At 37.2% G+C, this 20000-nt stretch overlaps 1 protein-coding gene across 2 annotated transcripts in view; it reads left to right on the top strand.

Annotated features, from left to right (window-relative positions):
* l3mbtl4 (L3MBTL histone methyl-lysine binding protein 4) overlaps positions 1 to 20000 on the top strand; it is a 58896-nt gene that overhangs the window by 7070 nt on the left and 31826 nt on the right. Inside the window, exons 2-12 of one of the 2 annotated variants that reach the window (XM_084103543.1) lie at positions 1673 to 1767; positions 2576 to 2665; positions 2742 to 2796; positions 3517 to 3602; positions 4410 to 4514; positions 5456 to 5591; positions 5790 to 5881; positions 6003 to 6154; positions 7979 to 8055; positions 17433 to 17518; positions 18166 to 18276. In XM_084103543.1, coding sequence (XP_083959669.1) covers positions 2588 to 2665; positions 2742 to 2796; positions 3517 to 3602; positions 4410 to 4514; positions 5456 to 5591; positions 5790 to 5881; positions 6003 to 6154; positions 7979 to 8055; positions 17433 to 17518; positions 18166 to 18276 — 978 coding nt within the window. In that variant the 5' untranslated portion in view covers positions 1673 to 1767; positions 2576 to 2587. Of the gene's footprint in view, positions 1 to 1672; positions 1768 to 2575; positions 2666 to 2741; positions 2797 to 3513; positions 3603 to 4409; positions 4515 to 5455; positions 5592 to 5789; positions 5882 to 6002; positions 6155 to 7978; positions 8056 to 17432; positions 17519 to 18165; positions 18277 to 20000 lie in introns of both variants that reach the window. The other variant, XM_084103542.1, reaches the window with a different exon arrangement.

The raw sequence follows: 20000 nt of genomic DNA, 5'->3' as shown, positions 1-20000 counted from the left end.
TTTATTTTATTTATTTATCTCCATTTAATAATTTTAGTGCTTCAATTTAAACTTATTTCAGTTTATTTTCAAAGCAACATTTCTAATTTTCATTTAGTTTAAGTTTGTCAAGTAATATTTTATTTAATTTTTATGCTCTATTTCAATGAACAAAACCGTTTTGAAGAGTTTATTTGAGTGTGTTAGTTGAATATTGAGATGAATTGAGTCTCTGGTCTCATGTTGATGTCAGCTCCGGCTTCATGGCTCTTTACTGGTTTATTTATTTGTTATTTATTTTTTAATGCTGCTTTGTGTTTTTGTGCAGAAACACACTGAATAATTCATGTTTCTCTCTGCGACACACACACTCCTTTTACAGTGGAATTACTTCTCTTTTCATTTTAGCTAGAGTTTTAGTGATTGGAGTTTCTGCAGGAAATAACCGTCATGTGGACATCATCATCATCATCATCATCAGACAGACTGACCTCACAAACAAGCGTTACAGTGAGCAAAGAGGAATACAGTAGAGTCGTCAAATGGAAAAACTGACTTCTTCACCCTTTACCAAAATTTTATAATAATATTTGAATAGTCATATTGCTTAGTTATGCTTGGAGTCTTTAGTCTTTAGTCTTTAGTCTTTAGTCTTCAGTCTTCAGTCTTCAGTCTTCAGTCTTTAGTCTTCAGTCTTCAGTCTTCAGTCTTCAGTCTTCAGTCTTCAGTCTTTAGTCTTCAGTCTTCAGTCTTCAGTCTTCAGTCTTCAGTCTTCAGTCTTTAGTCTTTAGTCTTCAGTCTTCAGTCTTCAGTCTTCAGTCTTCAGTCTTTAGTCTTCAGTCTTCAGTCTTCAGTCTTTAGTCTTTAGTCTTCAGTCAGTCTCCAGTAGAGCCGGCTGTGTTTCACGGTTCAGTTTGATTTCGATTCACAAGCTTGCGATTCGATTCAGTTCTGATTTGATCTGATTCAGTGTCGATTCCTTTGGAGGGATATCAGGTACAGTGTTTTTTCTCAAGGACAGAAATCTCTCTGTCAGATTAAAATTAACAATGGTAGTTTTTAAATTAATAATAATGTTAAATTAATAACTTTTTAATCACATAATTATGCTTCTCGTTTTTTTAAACAAACGTTTAGGCGGTGGCTGTCATAAACACTTGTTTACATGTCGGATTTATTCAAACATACTTTAAATGTTGAAGAACAGGAAAAGTGAAAATATGAATATGTAAATGTATCAGAACGCTCCTTTCTCGAGTTATTTTTCTAGCTGACTATCGAGGTTATGGTCACTGAATGGCTTTAAATGTGACGTTACGTGACAGTATTGTTCTCCAGCTGTTTCATTGATATCTTTCTGTGGTTGAAACACTGATTTCATGAGACATGATTCACTTCAGGAAGTTGTTCTGAATCTTTCAACATTCCTTCTGATGTTTATCTGAGATGATCGGTTTACGAGTCTCGCCGTATTAAAGAGACACAAACACACATTATAAAATCGACAGAATTTGAAAGCTGAGACTGTTTGACATCAGAAGTATTACAGATTATTGTGATTATTGGACGGCAGTGGAAATTGGAGGTTTTATTTCCACGGATGTCAGAATCATTTCCACACACGTCTGTTTCATTCGTTCTGATGGATGAGTCTGTGAAACGGCAGTAATCTGATGTTGATGGTCTCTTTCAGGTCCTGTGAATGTGTGCTCTGGTTGGTCCAGGACAGATGAAGCATGTGTTTGAGTCGGACGCTTGCGGGATGAAACCCTGACCGGATATCAGCCGGTCAGTTTATTTATAATGGACTCATGATGATGCTGGAGCTTTATATGTGTTATGAAATATGAACAGATTCATCACAGCTAGAGATCATGTTTATTTACTCGCGTCTCTAGACACTAAAGTCATGACATGGCTTCGTGCAATTATCAAATCAAAAGGGCTGGGATTTATTTAAGGAAATATATGCACAAAGTGTTTTTAGGTTGTAATACAATACATTTATATAAATGTTTACATTTAATATGTTTATACATTTGTTGTCAACACAAGAAACTCCCTGCTGTTTTCTGACACAAATGGTCTACGGTTTAATGTTTGAAAATAAGAAAATTAAGACATAAAGATTAGTAGATGTACTGAAAAAAAAAATCAATATATATCTATATATATTATTTAAATACTCTATTACTTAATTTTAAATGACTGTAGTAATTGTTCTTATTTTGTTCAATTTATTTGATAATACTAGTAATAATAATTAATAAATTATAGTTATGTGGTTTAAATATGGTTTCAAATTGTTTGAAAAATGAAGTGATAACATGCACAGCTTTAATGCAATTAAATGCATACAGTAAATGTATGATAATGATTTGTGAAGGATCATGTGACACTGAAGACTGGAGTAATGATGCTGAAAACTCAGCTTTGATCACAGGAATAAATTACACTTTACTGTATATTCACATAGAAAACAGCTGATTTACATTATAATAATATTTCAGTGTTTTTCCTGTATTTTTGATGAAACATACGCAGCAGAAGAGACTGAGTGTAATGCTCTGATGACGAGGGTTGTTTGTGTCCGTAGAGTCGATCTCTAATGATGCAGAGCGACGACCGCAAGAGAAAGAAACCGAGTTTGAACCCCAGAAGCGTATCGGAAGAGTACAGTCTGCGTGTGAGTACCATGACCTCTGACCTCTGACCTCTGACCTCCAGCGAATCAGTGACGAGACTTTCTTCTTCCTCCTCAGGAGCGACCGAAAGACGACGCCACCAAGATGAAGAATAAAGTTTCCACTTCACAAGGTAGAAATGAATTCCGTATCTGAAATAGTCATATTAATACAAGCGCTTTAGTTCCCGCCCACTTTTTCAGTGGCGTTTGTTCCGGAAGTATTTTTCCCATTCATTTTTCCATAGAGATTTTAAAAAAGTCATAAACCAGCTATGAGGAGAATCACAACATTACAAACTTTGATTTGAAGCAAAAAAGAAAGAACTACAAGAAAGAACTACAATCCCATGAAGCATGGCGAAATATACAACTATTCATTTAAACGTGTTGATTATATAGGCCTATATTTAAAACAATATATTTTACATTTATTGCAAAATATGCATCTATATACATATATTTAAATATTCTGAGACAGACTTGATTACGTCATTCACTCTTTTGCTTGTTTCGACTCTCTAAGTGGTAGAATTTTCTGCACAGCATCATGGGTAATGTAGTTTTTCAGCACAAATTCCGATGATTTTTTCTTTAAATGAGTTGAAATAATGTGGGCTGACGGAACAGAAGCAAAACCCATCGATTAACAACCTCGTCGCTCACAGTGAGGCTGTCTTCGTTAAAGATCTGTTTCCCTGTGGAGAAAATGAAGTTTTTTACTTCCGGAAGCGAGTGTTATTGCTAGTGCACTCCATCTATAACTCTCTGACAGCATTGATGTTTGTTGTATTGTATGTTTTGAATAATTGAGTTTGTGTGTGTTGTGTGTGTGTGTGTGTGTGTGTCAGCAGTGAGTGGGAAGAAGAAGCCGTGGTCTTGGGATCAGTATCTGGAGGACGAGAGAGCCGAAGCAGCGCCTCTGGAGCTCTTCACTGAGGTACAACTGATGATGATGATGATGATAATTAAACATGCTTTTTGATTAATAAACCATTTAAATCAGAAACAAAAAAACTACGAAAATGAAATGACGACTCAATATACCAAGAATCAACTCTTCCAGATGTTTCCCAGATCGTTTGATCATATTTCCTGACCTCTGACCTGCACTCATGATGCTGAAGTTACTGGTTTGATTTGCATAAACTGAAACTTAAACCTTGAATGGATAAAAGCATCTGCCAAATGGAGAAATGTTATCGCTGTTTTCTCTAGACTAGATTATAATGGAGGATAAATATTACATGAAACCCCATATTGTGTAAATGGTTTCACTTTCTAACGTGATAAAAATATGAGGCTGGCTGTGATTTGGTTTCTATAGAAGCTTGTATCCGCCACAGAAGAGTGAGTGTGTGTGAGTGAGTGTGTGTGTGTGAGTTTGTGTGTGAGTGAGTGAGTGAGTGAGTGAGTGTGTGAGTGTGTGTGTGAGTGAGTGAGTGTGTGAGTTTGTGTGTGAGTGTGTGAGTGTGTGAGTGTGTGAGTGTGTGAGTGAGTGAGTGAGTGAGTGAGTGAGTGAATGTGAGAGTTTGTGTGTGTGTGAGTGAGTGTGTGAGTGAGTGTGTGAGTGAGTGTGTGAGTGAGTGTGTGAGTGAGTGTGTGAGTGTGTGTGTGGTGGGAAGCAGTGTTTGAGCTCATAAAGCGCTGGTGTCCTGGTCTGTCCTGAACTGGAACACAGACGTTCAGAGGCGCTGAAGCTTCGGCTTCTTCGTGTCTTTGAACTCTGTGGTTTGTGCTCTTCTAGTTCCAGGCGTTCCCGAACTGCAGGAACGGATTTAAGGTCGGGATGAGGCTGGAAGGGATCGACCCGCTGCATCCGTCCATGTTCTGTGTGCTGTCAGTGGCCGAGGTCAGAGACACTCACTTTAATACCAGTGTTGTTAAATGTATTGACTTCGGTACCAAGTCTTTGAGAGCGCTGTTGAGCGGAATCGTAAACGCCTCTGATTGGCCATTGTGTTCACAAGCTCATCGGTGACAGAAGTTATTGGTTGAAAAAAAATTCTTCAAGCTTCATGCAATATATGCTTGTATAATATCTTGAATGTAACTCGACACCCTTGCCTCATTTAGTATGCGCGGTTCTATGAATATGCAAATGAGCCCCGCCTCCACTCACTCACTCAGCTCAGAGATCCACTGGTTGACGATCACACGTTGATCTGATTGGTTACAAGGTAGTTTGTGACGTCAGAAACACCAGCGATTTCAAAGCGTGTTTTTGAGACTGTCTTTGGTTCACTGCAGTTTTAAGGAGGAAATACTCAGCAATGGAGTCGACTTATGAATTTACATATTAGCATATTAAAAACACCACATAAACATATAAACAACATTAAACGCTGGATTCTCACCACAGGGGGACTTTAAAAATGTTTAGATATTTGTGCTGGAAAAAAAAAATTGCTTTCTATATTTTCACTCTTTCTTATACGGAAGTATAACAGCAAATATGTTGTTTAGATATTTGCATGTGACATCAGAATACTGTAGATGAGAAGTGATGTAGGAATGAATGTTAATGGATGCATTTTTGCACAATATTTAGATTCACTTTGGTTGACGTACCTGCACTTTTGACGCTACGGTTATTGATTTGATTGGCAGTGAATTTATACCTTGAATGCAAGTCGATTTTTTAATAAAGCATCTGCCAGATTCATAAATACATAAACAATGAAGAAATATACATAAAAATGGCATTGAATTTTAATTGACCATTTGCCCAATATATGCTTGTTTTTGGGTCAGTTGAGACTCCTGCTGATTTGCTGATGCTTGTTGTTGAAGGTGATTGGCTTCCGCCTGCATCTCCGTATCGACGGGTACTCGGAGTGCTATGACTTCTGGGTAAACGCCGACTCTCCTGACATCAAACCGGTCGGATGGTGCGAGTCCACGGGACGCAAGCTTCATCCACCCAAAGGTTCGTTTAGAGTCAGATCTCCATCATCATCCTGAACACACCAGCTGAGATGTTTATTCTCAACACGTCATGTGCCTGTTGCTCTACCTTTAGTAACTCCTGGATAGATGGATGATAGATAGATAGATAGATAGATAGATAGATAGATGTGTAATTGAGTGCTTGTTTAATTAATCCATTGTTGTCTCTCTCTGTCAGGTTACAAGCCGACCGAGTTTGACTGGGAGAAGTATCTCCAGTCCTGTAACGCTCAAGCGGCTCCAAAGACCCTCTTCAGATCCCAGACCAGCGTAAGTCCACCAGACACCTTCTCCTCCGCAGGAATCACCGGCTGGAGTTTCAGATCCGATCCGATCCGATCTGATCCAGATGTTCTCCAGATGTTCTCATGAAGGGTTTCTCTCCACACAGACTGCGAGCGCCTCCGGGTTTGAGGTGGGCATGAAGCTGGAGGCGGTGGACCGCAAGAACCCGTGTCTGGTGTGTGTGGCCAGCATCGCCGACATCGTGGACAACAGATTCCTCGTTCACTTCGACAACTGGGACGACACGTACGACTACTGGTGAGTCCAGCCGCTTTACTTCTACTGCGCTCTATACAGTACAGGCGGAGTAAAGTACATTACCTTTATTGTCATTATAGATGGATGGATGGACGGATGGATGGATGAATAGATAGATAGATAGATAGATAGATAGACGGACAGACAGATAGACAGATAGATGTATAGATAGATAGATAGATGGATAGATGGATAGATGGATAGATGTATAGATGGACGGATGGACGGACAGATAGATAGATAGATTAATGGATGGATGGACGGACGGACGGACGGATAGATGGATGGATGGATTGATGGATGGATGGATGGATGGATGGATGGATGGACGGATGGATGGATGGATGGATGGATGGATGGATGGACGAATGGATGGATTAATGTATAGATAGATGGATGGATGGATGAATGGATAGATAGATGGATGGATGAATGGATAGATAGATGGGTGATGGATTGATAGATAGATGATAGGTATATAGATATGTTTCTATCACAATACCATAACTGTACTTTTTGTCAAATTTGTTTATCATTGATCTGTGTGAAATATTAATATACATTAACAATATGAAAAGTGTCAAAACTGGGCTGAATGTGCAAAACCCTGATATAAACAAACATTCAACACATTATAAGAAGAGAAGAGATGAAAGAATGTAGAAATACAGCCTGTGTGTAATGATGATGATTAATCATAAGAGGTTTGATGCACAGATGATGTATTAAAGCGTCTCTGATATTCAGTGATGATTAATGGAGGTTGTGACTGTATTAGTGGAGTATCACATTAATATGCACGTCCACTTCTGCTTATGTAACGTGTGTTTATAACGACTGATTGATTCCAGTCTCACACTCGTATGCAGTGATGCACGTCTGTGTTTTACATAAATCCACATTACCGCCGGGATTTGATTTGCTCATGAAAAGCCCTGAAGAGGAAGAGGAGGTAAAAATAGAGTCGGCCTCACACACACAGAGAGACGAGTGTGTGAGTGTGTGTGAGTGTGTTCTCAGAGCAGATATAAATGGATTAATGCAGAGAAATCATAAACTCTGTTCTGTGTGTGTTATGACTGTGTGTATCCAGTAGGAGAAGCTCTCACACAGATTCTCACACAGAGTGTTCAGGAAGATTTCATACAGTCCAACCAAACATTACTCAGACACCAGAGATCATCTTTGATATGTTTTCACTAGTGTGTTCAGGACACTATAGTTCATTAATATGTGAGAAGAGCAGAATAAAGTAAACTGTGACATATTATACCCAATAATTCTTCATTCAGTGACTACCAGTAAAATTGGGACCAAAAATGATTGGGACACTTTGAGCTGATCATGTTTTGCTGAAGTGTTTTGTCTTTAATTGCTAATGCTCTTTTTACACACAGACTGAACACAATGAAGCATTGCTTGGTGATTGGTTGAGCTAAACTGGTATTATCTAATTGTGTAGTTAAATTTAACAGCTGACAGATATTCAACATAATTCATGTGTGAGACAGTCTAACAGAAGGACGGACAAAACCAGTCAAATATCAGCTGAGTTCATAACTCTGAGTTCTGCTCATACTGTATTACCATTTTCTAAACTATAGCGAATAAACTGTGATGATGAGAGAATGGTGTCTGAATAAATGTAGGTTTGACTGTATATGATTTGTCTTATAATATGCATGAAACGAGAAGCAAAGCCCTCGCACACTGTAGACATACATGCTGGTTTCTAAAACTCTTTTCCATTGGCTGGATAAACGGCTCCTATTATTGGTTGCACGGCAGAACGTGCTGATGATGTTCTGATGTTTGTTTGGTCAGGTGTGACGCGAGCAGTCCTCATATTCACCCGGTGGGCTGGTGTCAGGATCACGGGCGCCCACTCACTGCACCTCAGGGTGAGTATAGACCCTACCGGACCGAGAGGACCGTTCAGCTCAGCTCAGCTCAGCTCAGCTCAATTCAACTCAATTCAGTTCAGTTCAGTTCAATTTTAGCTCAATTCAGTTCAATTCAGTTCAGCTCAATTCAACTCAATTCAACTCAATTCAGCTCAATTCAGTTCAATTCAGCTCAATTCAGCTCAATTCAGTTCAGCTCAGTTCAGCTCAATTCAGTTCAATTCAGTTCAGCTCAATTCAACTCAATTCAGTTCAGTTCAGCTCAATTCAGTTCAGCTCAATTCAGTTCAGCTCAATTCAGTTCAGTTCAGCTCAGTTCAGCTCAATTCAGTTCAATTCAATTCAGCTCAATTCAACTCAATTCAGTTCAGTTCAGCTCAATTCAGTTCAGTTCAGCTCAGTTCAGCTCAATTCAGTTCAATTCAGTTCAGCTCAATTCAACTCAAGTCAGTTCAGTTCAGCTCAATTCAGTTCAGCTCAATTCAGTTCAATTCAGCTCAATTCAGTTCAGCTCAGTTCAGTTCAATTCAGCTCAGCTCAATTCAACTCAATTCAGTTCAATTCAGTTCAGTTCAGGTCAATTCAGTTCAGTTCAGCTCAATTCAGTTCAGCTCAGTTCAGTTCAATTCAGTTCAGCTCAGCTCAATTCAACTCAATTCAGTTCAATTCAGTTCAGTTCAGCTCAATTCAGCTCAGCTCAATTCAGTTCAATTCAGCTCAATTCAGTTCAGCTCAGTTCAGTTCAATTCAGTTCAGCTCAGCTCAATTCAACTCAATTCAGTTCAATTCAGTTCAGTTCAGCTCAATTCAGCTCAGCTCAATTCAGTTCAATTCAGCTCAATTCAGTTCAGTTCAGCTCAATTCAGTTCAGTTCAGCTCAATTGAGTTAAATTCAGTTCAGCTCAATTCAGTTCAATTCAGCTCAATTCAACTCAATTCAGTTCAATTCAACTCAATTCAGTTCAGCTCAACTCAGTTCAGTTCAGCTCAATTCAGTTAAATTCAGTTCAGCTCAATTCAGTTAAATTCAGTTCAGCTCAATTCAGTTCAATTCAGTTCAGCTCAATTCAGTTCAATTCAATTCAGTTCATGTTTATTTGTATAGCTCTTTTCACAATACACATTTCAAATCCACATTACAATTTAGAGTGATCTGATATCAGAGGAAACTGTCTAAGTTATGTATTTCAGAAATGTACATATACAAAATCACAGTTAGCTAAACATTTAATGGAGAAACAATGAGCTCATTGAAGAAATGAATACTTGTTTGTTAAATGATTATGACATTTAGAAAATAAAGCATATAATTAGTGTATTGTATTTTTATATTTTTATATTTAATAGACATTTTTTTCTCAGAATTGCAACTTTATAACACGCAATTCTGAGAAATAAAGTCAGAATTACGAGATGTAAACTGACATTTGTGAGAGAAAATGTCGCCATTATCTTTTAAAATGTTTTATTCTGTAGCGGAAACAAGCTTCTATAATGATAGGTTCTCACACGACTGCATTTAGCAGGACTTCTGAGGAGAGTGTGTGAGAGGAAAGCAGGACTCAGTTCAGTTCAATTCAGCTCAGCTCAATTCAACTCAATTCAGTTCAATTCAGTTCAGTTCAGCTCAATTCAGTTCAATTCAGCTCAATTCAACTCAATTCAGTTCAGTTCAACTCAATTCAGTTCAGCTCAATTCAATTCAGCTCAATTCAGCTCAATTCAGTTAAATTCAGTTAAATTCAGTTCAGTTCAGCTCAATTCAATTCAGTTCAGCTCAATTCAGTTCAATTCAGCTCAATTCAGTTCAGCTCAGCTCAATTCAGTTCAACTCAGTTCAATTCAGTTCAGCTCAATTCAACTCAATTCAGTTCAATTCAGTTCAGTTCAGTTCAGCTCAATTCAGCTCAGCTCAGCTCAATTCAACTCAATTCAGTTCAATTCAACTCAATTCAGTTCAGCTCAATTCAGTTAAATTCAGTTCAGCTCAATTCAGTTCAATTCAGCTCAATTCAACTCAATTCAGTTCAGCTCAATTCAGTTCAGTTCAGCTCAATTCAGTTAAATTCAGCTCAATTTAGTTCAATTCATTTCAATTCAATTCAGTTCAATTCAACTCAATTCAGTTCAGTTCAGTTCAGCTCAATTCAGTTAAATTCAGTTCAGCTCAATTCAGTTCAATTCATTTCAATTCAATTCAATTCAATTCAGTTCATGTTTATTTGTATAGCTCTTTTCACAATACACATTTCAAATCCACATTACAATTTAGAGTGATCTGATATCAGAGGAAACTATCTAAGTTATGTATTTCAGAAATGTATACAAAATCACAGTTAGCTAAACATTTATTAATTTAAACAATGTATTAATTTAATGGAGAAACAATGAGCTCATTGAAGAAATGAATACTTGTTTGTTAAATGATTATGACATTTAGAAAATAAAGCATATAATTAGTGTATTGTATTTTTATATTTTTATATTTAATAGACATTTTTTTTCTCAGAATTGCAACTTTATAACACGCAATTCTGAGAAATAAAGTCAGAATTACGAGATGTAAACTGACATTTGTGAGAGAAAATGTCGCCATTATCTTTTAAAATGTTTTATTCTGTAGCGGAAACAAGCTTCTATAATGATAGGGTCTCACACGACTGCATTTAGCAGGACTTCTGAGGAGAGTGTGTGAGAGGAAAGCAGGACTCAGTTCAGTTCAATTCAGCTCAATTCAACTCAATTCAGTTCAGTTCAACTCAATTCAGTTCAGCTCAATTCAATTCAGCTCAATTCAGTTAAATTCAGTTCAATTCAGCTCAATTCAACTCAATTCAGTTCAGTTCAACTCAATTCAGTTCAGCTCAATTCAATTCAGCTCAATTCAGTTAAATTCAGTTAAATTCAGTTCAGCTCAATTCAATTCAGTTCAGCTCAATTCAGTTCAATTCAGCTCAATTCAGTTCAGCTCAGCTCAATTCAGTTCAACTCAGTTCAATTCAGTTCAGCTCAATTCAACTCAATTCAGTTCAATTCAGTTCAGTTCAGCTCAATTCAGCTCAGCTCAATTCAGTTCAGCTCAATTCAGTTCAGTTCAGCTCAATTCAACTCAATTCAGTTCAATTCAACTCAATTCAGTTCAGCTCAATTCAGTTAAATTCAGTTCAGCTCAATTCAGTTCAATTCAGCTCAATTCAACTCAATTCAGTTCAATTCAACTCAATTCAGTTCAGCTCAATTCAGTTCAGTTCAGCTCAATTCAGTTCAATTCAGCTCAATTCAGTTCAATTCATTTCAATTCAGTTCAATTCAACTCAATTCAGTTCAGTTCAGTTCAGCTCAATTCAGTTAAATTCAGTTCAGCTCAATTCAGTTCAATTCATTTCAATTCAATTCAATTCAATTCAGTTCATGTTTATTTGTATAGCTCTTTTCACAATACACATTTCAAATCCACATTACAATTTAGAGTGATCTGATATCAGAGGAAACTGTCTAAGTTATGTATTTCAGAAATGTATACAAAATCACAGTTAGCTAAACATTTATTAATTTAAACAATGTATTAATTTAATGGAGAAACAATGAGCTCATTGAAGAAATGAATACTTGTTTGTTAAATGATTATGACATTTAGAAAATAAAGCATATAATTAGTGTATTGTATTTTTATATTTTTATATTTAATAGACATTTTTTTTCTCAGAATTGCAACTTTATAACACGCAATTCTGAGAAATAAAGTCAGAATTACGAGATGTAAACTGACATTTGTGAGAGAAAATGTCGCCATTATCTTTTAAAAACGTTTTATTCTGTAGCGGAAACAAGCTTCTATAATGATAGGGTCTCACACGACTGCATTTAGCAGGACTTCTGAGGAGAGTGTGTGAGAGGAAAGCAGGACTCAGTTCAGTTCAATTCAGCTCAATTCAACTCAATTCAATTCAGTTCAGCTCAATTCAATTCAGCTCAATTCAGTTAAATTCAGTTCAATTCAGCTCAATTCAACTCAATTCAGTTCAGTTCAACTCAATTCAGTTCAGCTCAATTCAATTCAGCTCAATTCAGTTAAATTCAGTTAAATTCAGTTCAGCTCAATTCAATTCAGTTCAGCTCAATTCAGTTCAATTCAGCTCAATTCAGTTCAGCTCAGCTCAATTCAGTTCAACTCAGTTCAATTCAGTTCAGCTCAATTCAACTCAATTCAGTTCAATTCAGTTCAGTTCAGCTCAATTCAGCTCAGCTCAATTCAGTTCAGCTCAATTCAGTTCAGTTCAGCTCAATTCAACTCAATTCAGTTCAATTCAACTCAATTCAGTTCAGCTCAATTCAGTTAAATTCAGTTCAGCTCAATTCAGTTCAATTCAGCTCAATTCAACTCAATTCAGTTCAATTCAACTCAATTCAGTTCAGCTCAATTCAGTTCAGTTCAGCTCAATTCAGTTCAATTCAGCTCAATTCAGTTCAATTCATTTCAATTCAATTCAGTTCAATTCAACTCAATTCAGTTCAGTTCAGTTCAGCTCAATTCAGTTAAATTCAGTTCAGCTCAATTCAGTTCAATTCATTTCAATTCAATTCAATTCAATTCAGTTCATGTTTATTTGTATAGCTCTTTTCACAATACACATTTCAAATCCACATTACAATTTAGAGTGATCTGATATCAGAGGAAACTGTCTAAGTTATGTATTTCAGAAATGTATACAAAATCACAGTTAGCTAAACATTTATTAATTTAAACAATGTATTAATTTAATGGAGAAACAATGAGCTCATTGAAGAAATGAATACTTGTTTGTTAAATGATTATGACATTTAGAAAATAAAGCATATAATTAGTGTATTGTATGTTTATTTTTTTATATTTAATAGACATTTTTTTTCTCAGAATTGCAACTTTATAACACGCAATTCTGAGAAATAAAGTCAGAATTACGAGATGTAAACTGACATTTGTGAGAGAAAATGTCGCCATTATCTTTTAAAATGTTTTATTCTGTAGCGGAAACAAGCTTCTATAATGATAGGGTCTCACACGACTGCATTTAGCAGGACTTCTGAGGAGAGTGTGTGAGAGGAAAGCAGGACTCAGTTCAGTTCAATTCAGCTCAATTCAACTCAATTCAGTTCAGTTCAACTCAATTCAGTTCAGCTCAATTCAATTCAGCTCAATTCAGTTAAATTCAGTTCAATTCAGCTCAATTCAACTCAATTCAGTTCAGTTCAACTCAATTCAGTTCAGCTCAATTCAATTCAGCTCAATTCAGTTAAATTCAGTTAAATTCAGTTCAGTTCAGCTCAATTCAATTCAGTTCAGCTCAATTCAGTTCAATTCAGCTCAATTCAGTTCAGCTCAGCTCAATTCAGTTCAACTCAGTTCAATTCAGTTCAGCTCAGCTCAATTCATCTCAATTCAGTTCAATTCAGTTCAGTTCAGCTCAATTCAGCTCAGCTCAATTCAGTTCAGCTCAATTCAGTTCAGCTCAATTCAACTCAATTCAGTTCAATTCAACTCAATTCAGTTCAGCTCAATTCAGTTAAATTCAGTTCAGCTCAATTCAGTTCAATTCAGCTCAATTCAACTCAATTCAGTTCAATTCAACTCAATTCAGTTCAGCTCAATTCAACTCAATTCAGTTCAGTTCAGCTCAATTCAGTTCAGCTCAATTCAGTTCAGTTCAGCTCAGTTCAGCTCAATTCAGTTCAATTCAGCTCAATTCAACTCAATTCAGCTCAGTTCAGCTCAATTCAGTTCAATTCAGTTCAGCTCAATTCAACTCAAGTCAGTTCAGTTCAGCTCAATTCAGTTCAGCTCAATTCAGTTCAATTCAGCTCAATTCAGTTCAGTTCAGTTCAATTCAGCTCAGCTCAATTCAACTCAATTCAGTTCAATTCAGTTCAGTTCAGGTCAATTCAGTTCAGTTCAGCTCAATTCAGTTCAGCTCAGTTCAGTTCAATTCAGTTCAGCTCAGCTCAATTCAACTCAATTCAGTTCAATTCAGTTCAGTTCAGCTCAATTCAGCTCAGCTCAATTCAGTTCAATTCAGCTCAATTCAACTCAATTCAGTTCAATTCAACTCAATTCAGTTCAGTTCAGCTCAATTCAGTTCAGTTCAGCTCAATTCAGTTAAATTCAGTTCAGCTCAATTCAGTTCAATTCAGCTCAATTCAACTCAATTCAGTTCAATTCAACTCAATTCAGTTCAGCTCAACTCAGTTCAGTTCAGCTCAATTCAGTTAAATTCAGTTCAGCTCAATTCAGTTAAATTCAGTTCAGCTCAATTCAGTTCAATTCAGTTCAGCTCAATTCAGTTCAATTCAATTCAGTTCATGTTTATTTGTATAGCTCTTTTCACAATACACATTTCAAATCCACATTACAATTTAGAGTGATCTGATATCAGAGGAAACTGTCTAAGTTATGTATTTCAGAAATGTACATATACAAAATCACAGTTAGCTAAACATTTAATGGAGAAACAATGAGCTCATTGAAGAAATGAATACTTGTTTGTTAAATGATTATGACATTTAGAAAATAAAGCATATAATTAGTGTATTGTATTTTTATATTTTTATATTTAATAGACATTTTTTTCTCAGAATTGCAACTTTATAACACGCAATTCTGAGAAATAAAGTCAGAATTACGAGATGTAAACTGACATTTGTGAGAGAAAATGTCGCCATTATCTTTTAAAATGTTTTATTCTGTAGCGGAAACAAGCTTCTATAATGATAGGTTCTCACACGACTGCATTTAGCAGGACTTCTGAGGAGAGTGTGTGAGAGGAAAGCAGGACTCAGTTCAGTTCAATTCAGCTCAGCTCAATTCAACTCAATTCAGTTCAATTCAGTTCAGTTCAGCTCAATTCAGTTCAATTCAGCTCAATTCAACTCAATTCAGTTCAGTTCAACTCAATTCAGTTCAGCTCAATTCAATTCAGCTCAATTCAGCTCAATTCAGTTAAATTCAGTTAAATTCAGTTCAGTTCAGCTCAATTCAATTCAGTTCAGCTCAATTCAGTTCAATTCAGCTCAATTCAGTTCAGCTCAGCTCAATTCAGTTCAACTCAGTTCAATTCAGTTCAGCTCAATTCAACTCAATTCAGTTCAATTCAGTTCAGTTCAGTTCAGCTCAATTCAGCTCAGCTCAATTCAGTTCAGCTCAATTCAGTTCAGTTCAGCTCAATTCAACTCAATTCAGTTCAATTCAACTCAATTCAGTTCAGCTCAATTCAGTTAAATTCAGTTCAGCTCAATTCAGTTCAATTCAGCTCAATTCAACTCAATTCAGTTCAGCTCAATTCAGTTCAGTTCAGCTCAATTCAGTTAAATTCAGCTCAATTCAGTTCAATTCATTTCAATTCAATTCAGTTCAGTTCAGCTCAATTCAGTTAAATTCAGCTCAATTCAGTTCAATTCATTTCAATTCAATTCAGTTCAATTCAACTCAATTCAGTTCAGTTCAGCTCAATTCAGTTAAATTCAGTTCAGCTCAATTCAGTTCAATTCATTTCAATTCAATTCAATTCAGTTCATGTTTATTTGTATAGCTCTTTTCACAATACACATTTCAAATCCACATTACAATTTAGAGTGATCTGATATCAGAGGAAACTATCTAAGTTATGTATTTCAGAAATGTATACAAAATCACAGTTAGCTAAACATTTATTAATTTAAACAATGTATTAATTTAATGGAGAAACAATGAGCTCATTGAAGAAATGAATACTTGTTTGTTAAATGATTATGACATTTAGAAAATAAAGCATATAATTAGTGTATTGTATTTTTATATTTTTATATTTAATAGACATTTTTTTTCTCAGAATTGCAACTTTATAACACGCAATTCTGAGAAATAAAGTCAGAATTACGAGATGTAAACTGACATTTGTGAGAGAAAATGTCGCCATTATCTTTTAAAATGTTTTATTCTGTAGCGGAAACAAGCTTCTATAATGATAGGGTCTCACACGACTGCATTTAGCAGGACTTCTGAGGAGAGTGTGTGAGAGGAAAGCAGGACTCAGTTCAGTTCAATTCAGCTCAATTCAACTCAATTCAGTTCAGTTCAACTCAATTCAGTTCAGCTCAATTCAATTCAGCTCAATTCAGTTAAATTCAGTTCAATTCAGCTCAATTCAACTCAATTCAGTTCAGTTCAACTCAATTCAGTTCAGCTCAATTCAATTCAGCTCAATTCAGTTAAATTCAGTTAAATTCAGTTCAGCTCAATTCAATTCAGTTCAGCTCAATTCAGTTCAATTCAGCTCAATTCAGTTCAGCTCAGCTCAATTCAGTTCAACTCAGTTCAATTCAGTTCAGCTCAATTCAACTCAATTCAGTTCAATTCAGTTCAGTTCAGCTCAATTCAGCTCAGCTCAATTCAGTTCAGCTCAATTCAGTTCAGTTCAGCTCAATTCAACTCAATTCAGTTCAATTCAACTCAATTCAGTTCAGCTCAATTCAGTTAAATTCAGTTCAGCTCAATTCAGTTCAATTCAGCTCAATTCAACTCAATTCAGTTCAATTCAACTCAATTCAGTTCAGCTCAATTCAGTTCAGTTCAGCTCAATTCAGTTCAATTCAGCTCAATTCAGTTCAATTCATTTCAATTCAATTTAGTTCAATTCAACTCAATTCAGTTCAGTTCAGTTCAGCTCAATTCAGTTAAATTCAGTTCAGCTCAATTCAGTTCAATTCATTTCAATTCAATTCAATTCAGTTCATGTTTATTTGTGAGAAACAATGAGCTCATTGAAGAAATGAATACTTGTTTGTTAAATGATTATGACATTTAGAAAATAAAGCATATAATTAGTGTATTGTATTTTTATTTTTTTATATTTAATAGACATTTTTTTTCTCAGAATTGCAACTTTATAACACGCAATTCTGAGAAATAAAGTCAGAATTACGAGATGTAAACTGACATTTGTGAGAGAAAATGTCGCCATTATCTTTTAAAATGTTTTATTCTGTAGCGGAAACAAGCTTCTATAATGATAGGGTCTCACACGACTGCATTTAGCAGGACTTCTGAGGAGAGTGTGTGAGAGGAAAGCAGGACTTCTGCGGAGAGTGTGTGAGAGGAAAGCAGGACTTCTGAGGAGAGTGTGTGAGAGGAAAGCTCTGGTGTTTTTCCTGAATGATCCATCAGTGAAATCATCAGAGCGAGAGCGTTTGCCTTGAGGAATCCGATCTGACGTGACCTCAATTCACCACTGCACACGCTCTCTGTGTTTAAACTCAGATTTACACAACACTTCAGGGAACATCAGTGCCAATAAAGAGCCGTACGTACAGGTGTGTGTGTGTGTGTGTGTTTGTGTGTGTGATTGTGTGTTTCTGTGTTTCAGGACACCCCAATCCAGAGCATTTCATCTGGGACGATTACATGGAAGACACCAGCGCATCTGCCGCTCCGGGTCAAGCCTTCTGTGTGGTGAGAGTGTGTTTCATAGCAGTGTGTGTGTGAGAGTGAGTGTGTTCTGAGAGTGTGTGTGTGTGTGTGTGTGAGAGAGTGAGTGAGTGAGTGTGTGTGTGTGTGTGAGAGAGAGAGTGAGTGAGTGAGTGTGTGTGTGTGTGTGTGTGTGTGTGTGTGTGTGTGTGTGAGTGTGTTCTGAGAGTGTGTAAACTTTCATAGCAGTGTGAGTGTGTGTATGAGTGAGTGAGTGAGTGAGTGAGTGAGTGAGTGAGTGTGTGTGTGTGTGTGTGTGTGTGTGTGTGCGTGCGTGCGTGCGTGCGTGCGTGCGTGCGTGCGTGCGTGCGTGTGTGTGTGTGTGAGAGTGAGTGTGTTCTGAGAGTGTGTGTGTGTGTGTGAGAGAGTGAGTGAGTGAGTGTGTGTGTGTGTGTGTGAGTGTGTTCTGAGAGTGTGTAAACTTTCATAGCAGTGTGAGTGTGTGTGTGAGAGAGTGAGAGAGGGAGAGAGTGAGTGAGTGAGTGAGTGTGTGTGTGTGTGTATGTGTGTTCTGACCTATGGTGTTCCTGTAGAGACCGGCTCACGGGTTCCAGCCGCTCATGAAGCTGGAGTGTGTGTGTGTGTGTGTGTGTGTGTGTGTGTGTGTGTTCTGACCTCTGGTGTTCCTGTAGAGACCAGCTCACGGGTTCCAGCCGCTCATGAAGCTGGAGTGTGTGGACAGAAGGAACCCGATGCTGATCCGCGTTGCCACCGTCAGCGACACCGAAGACTACAGAGTCAAAGTGAGGAAGAGCGCTGATCGCTCCAGTTACACACGTCACAGTTTGAATGCAGGGTTTGTACAAGGAGCTTGAAGTGCTTGAAATTTTGAAATGCAAGTCCTAGAAAACTCTTAAAAACATCCATATTTATGAAAAAGTACTTGAATTATTAAAAGAGAATATACTCTCACCTAAAGGATTATTAGGAACACCATACTAATACTGTGTTTGACCCCCTTTCGCCTTCAGAACTGCCTTAATTCTACGTGGCATTGATTCAACAAGGTGCTGAAAGCATTCTTTAGAAATGTTGGCCCATATTGATAGGATAGCATCTTGCAGTTGATGGAGATTTGTGGGATGCACATCCAGGGCACGAAGCTCCCGTTCCACCACATCCCAAAGATGCTCTATTGGGTTGAGATCTGGTGACTGTGGGGGCCATTTTAGTACAGTGAACTCATTGTCATGTTCAAGAAACCAATTTGAAATGATTCGAGCTTTGTGACATGGTGCATTATCCTGCTGGAAGTAGCCATCAGAGGATGGGTACATGGTGGTCATAAAGGGATGGACATGGTCAGAAACAATGCTCAGGTAGGCCGTGGCATTTAAACGATGCCCAATTGGCACTAAGGGGCCTAAAGTGTGCCAAGAAAACATCCCCCACACCATTACACCACCACCACCAGCCTGCACAGTGGTAACAAGGCATGATGGATCCATGTTCTCATTCTGTTTACGACAAATTCTGACTCTACCATCTGAATGTCTCAACAGAAATCGAGACTCATCAGACCAGGCAACATTTTTCCAGTCTTCAACTGTCCAATTTTGGTGAGCTCGTGCAAATTGTAGCCTCTTTTTCCTATTTGTAGTGGAGATGAGTGGTACCCGGTGGGGTCTTCTGCTGTTGTAGCCCATCCGCCTCAAGGTTGTGCGTGTTGTGGCTTCACAAATGCTTTGCTGCATACCTCGGTTGTAACGAGTGGTTATTTCAGTCAAAGTTGCTCTTCTATCAGCTTGAATCAGTCGGCCCATTCTCCTCTGACCTCTAGCATCAACAAGGCATTTTCGCCCACAGGACTGCCGCATACTGGATGTTTTTCCCTTTTCACACCATTCTTTGTAAACCCTAGAAATGGTTGTGCGTGAAAATCCCAGTAACTGAGCAGATTGTGAAATACTGAGACCGGCCCGTCTGGCACCAACAACCATGCCACGCTCAAAATTGCTTAAATCACCTTTCTTTCCCATTCTGACATTCAGTTTGGAGTTCAGGAGATTGTCTTGACCAGGACCACACCCCTAAATGCATTGAAGCAACTGCCATGTGATTGGTTGATTAGATAATTGCATTAATGAGAAATTGAACAGGTGTTCCTAATAATCCTTTAGGTGAGTGTATGTGAAATTAGTGTTAAATTTTATTGGTGAAACAATCTTTTCATGCAAAATTAAAGCTGAAGCTCGTCTAATATAGAGTCATTTCTCATGGCTATGAGTGTGATATTGCTCATATAAATATCCAAGTATATGATGCAGCTTTTATTCTTCAAGTCAATCATATATTCATGGCAGAAGAAATCTGATTTAATAAGGAAAGCGATATCTTTGTCATAGAATCCTTTCAATGGTTAAAGTTACCGCAGTCACTGCATCTGCTGCACTTTATTTCTACCATTTTGTTTTATTAGTTTATTTTAAACTATAAAGATATTGTTTGATAAGTGCGATCTCTGATT

The sequence above is a fragment of the Abramis brama genome (genome assembly GCF_963993115.1).
Source record: "Abramis brama genome assembly, chromosome: 24".
Lineage (NCBI taxonomy): Eukaryota > Metazoa > Chordata > Actinopteri > Cypriniformes > Leuciscidae > Abramis > Abramis brama.
The sequence above is the reverse complement of the archived record's forward strand: the minus strand, read 5'-3'. Positions and strand labels throughout refer to the sequence as shown.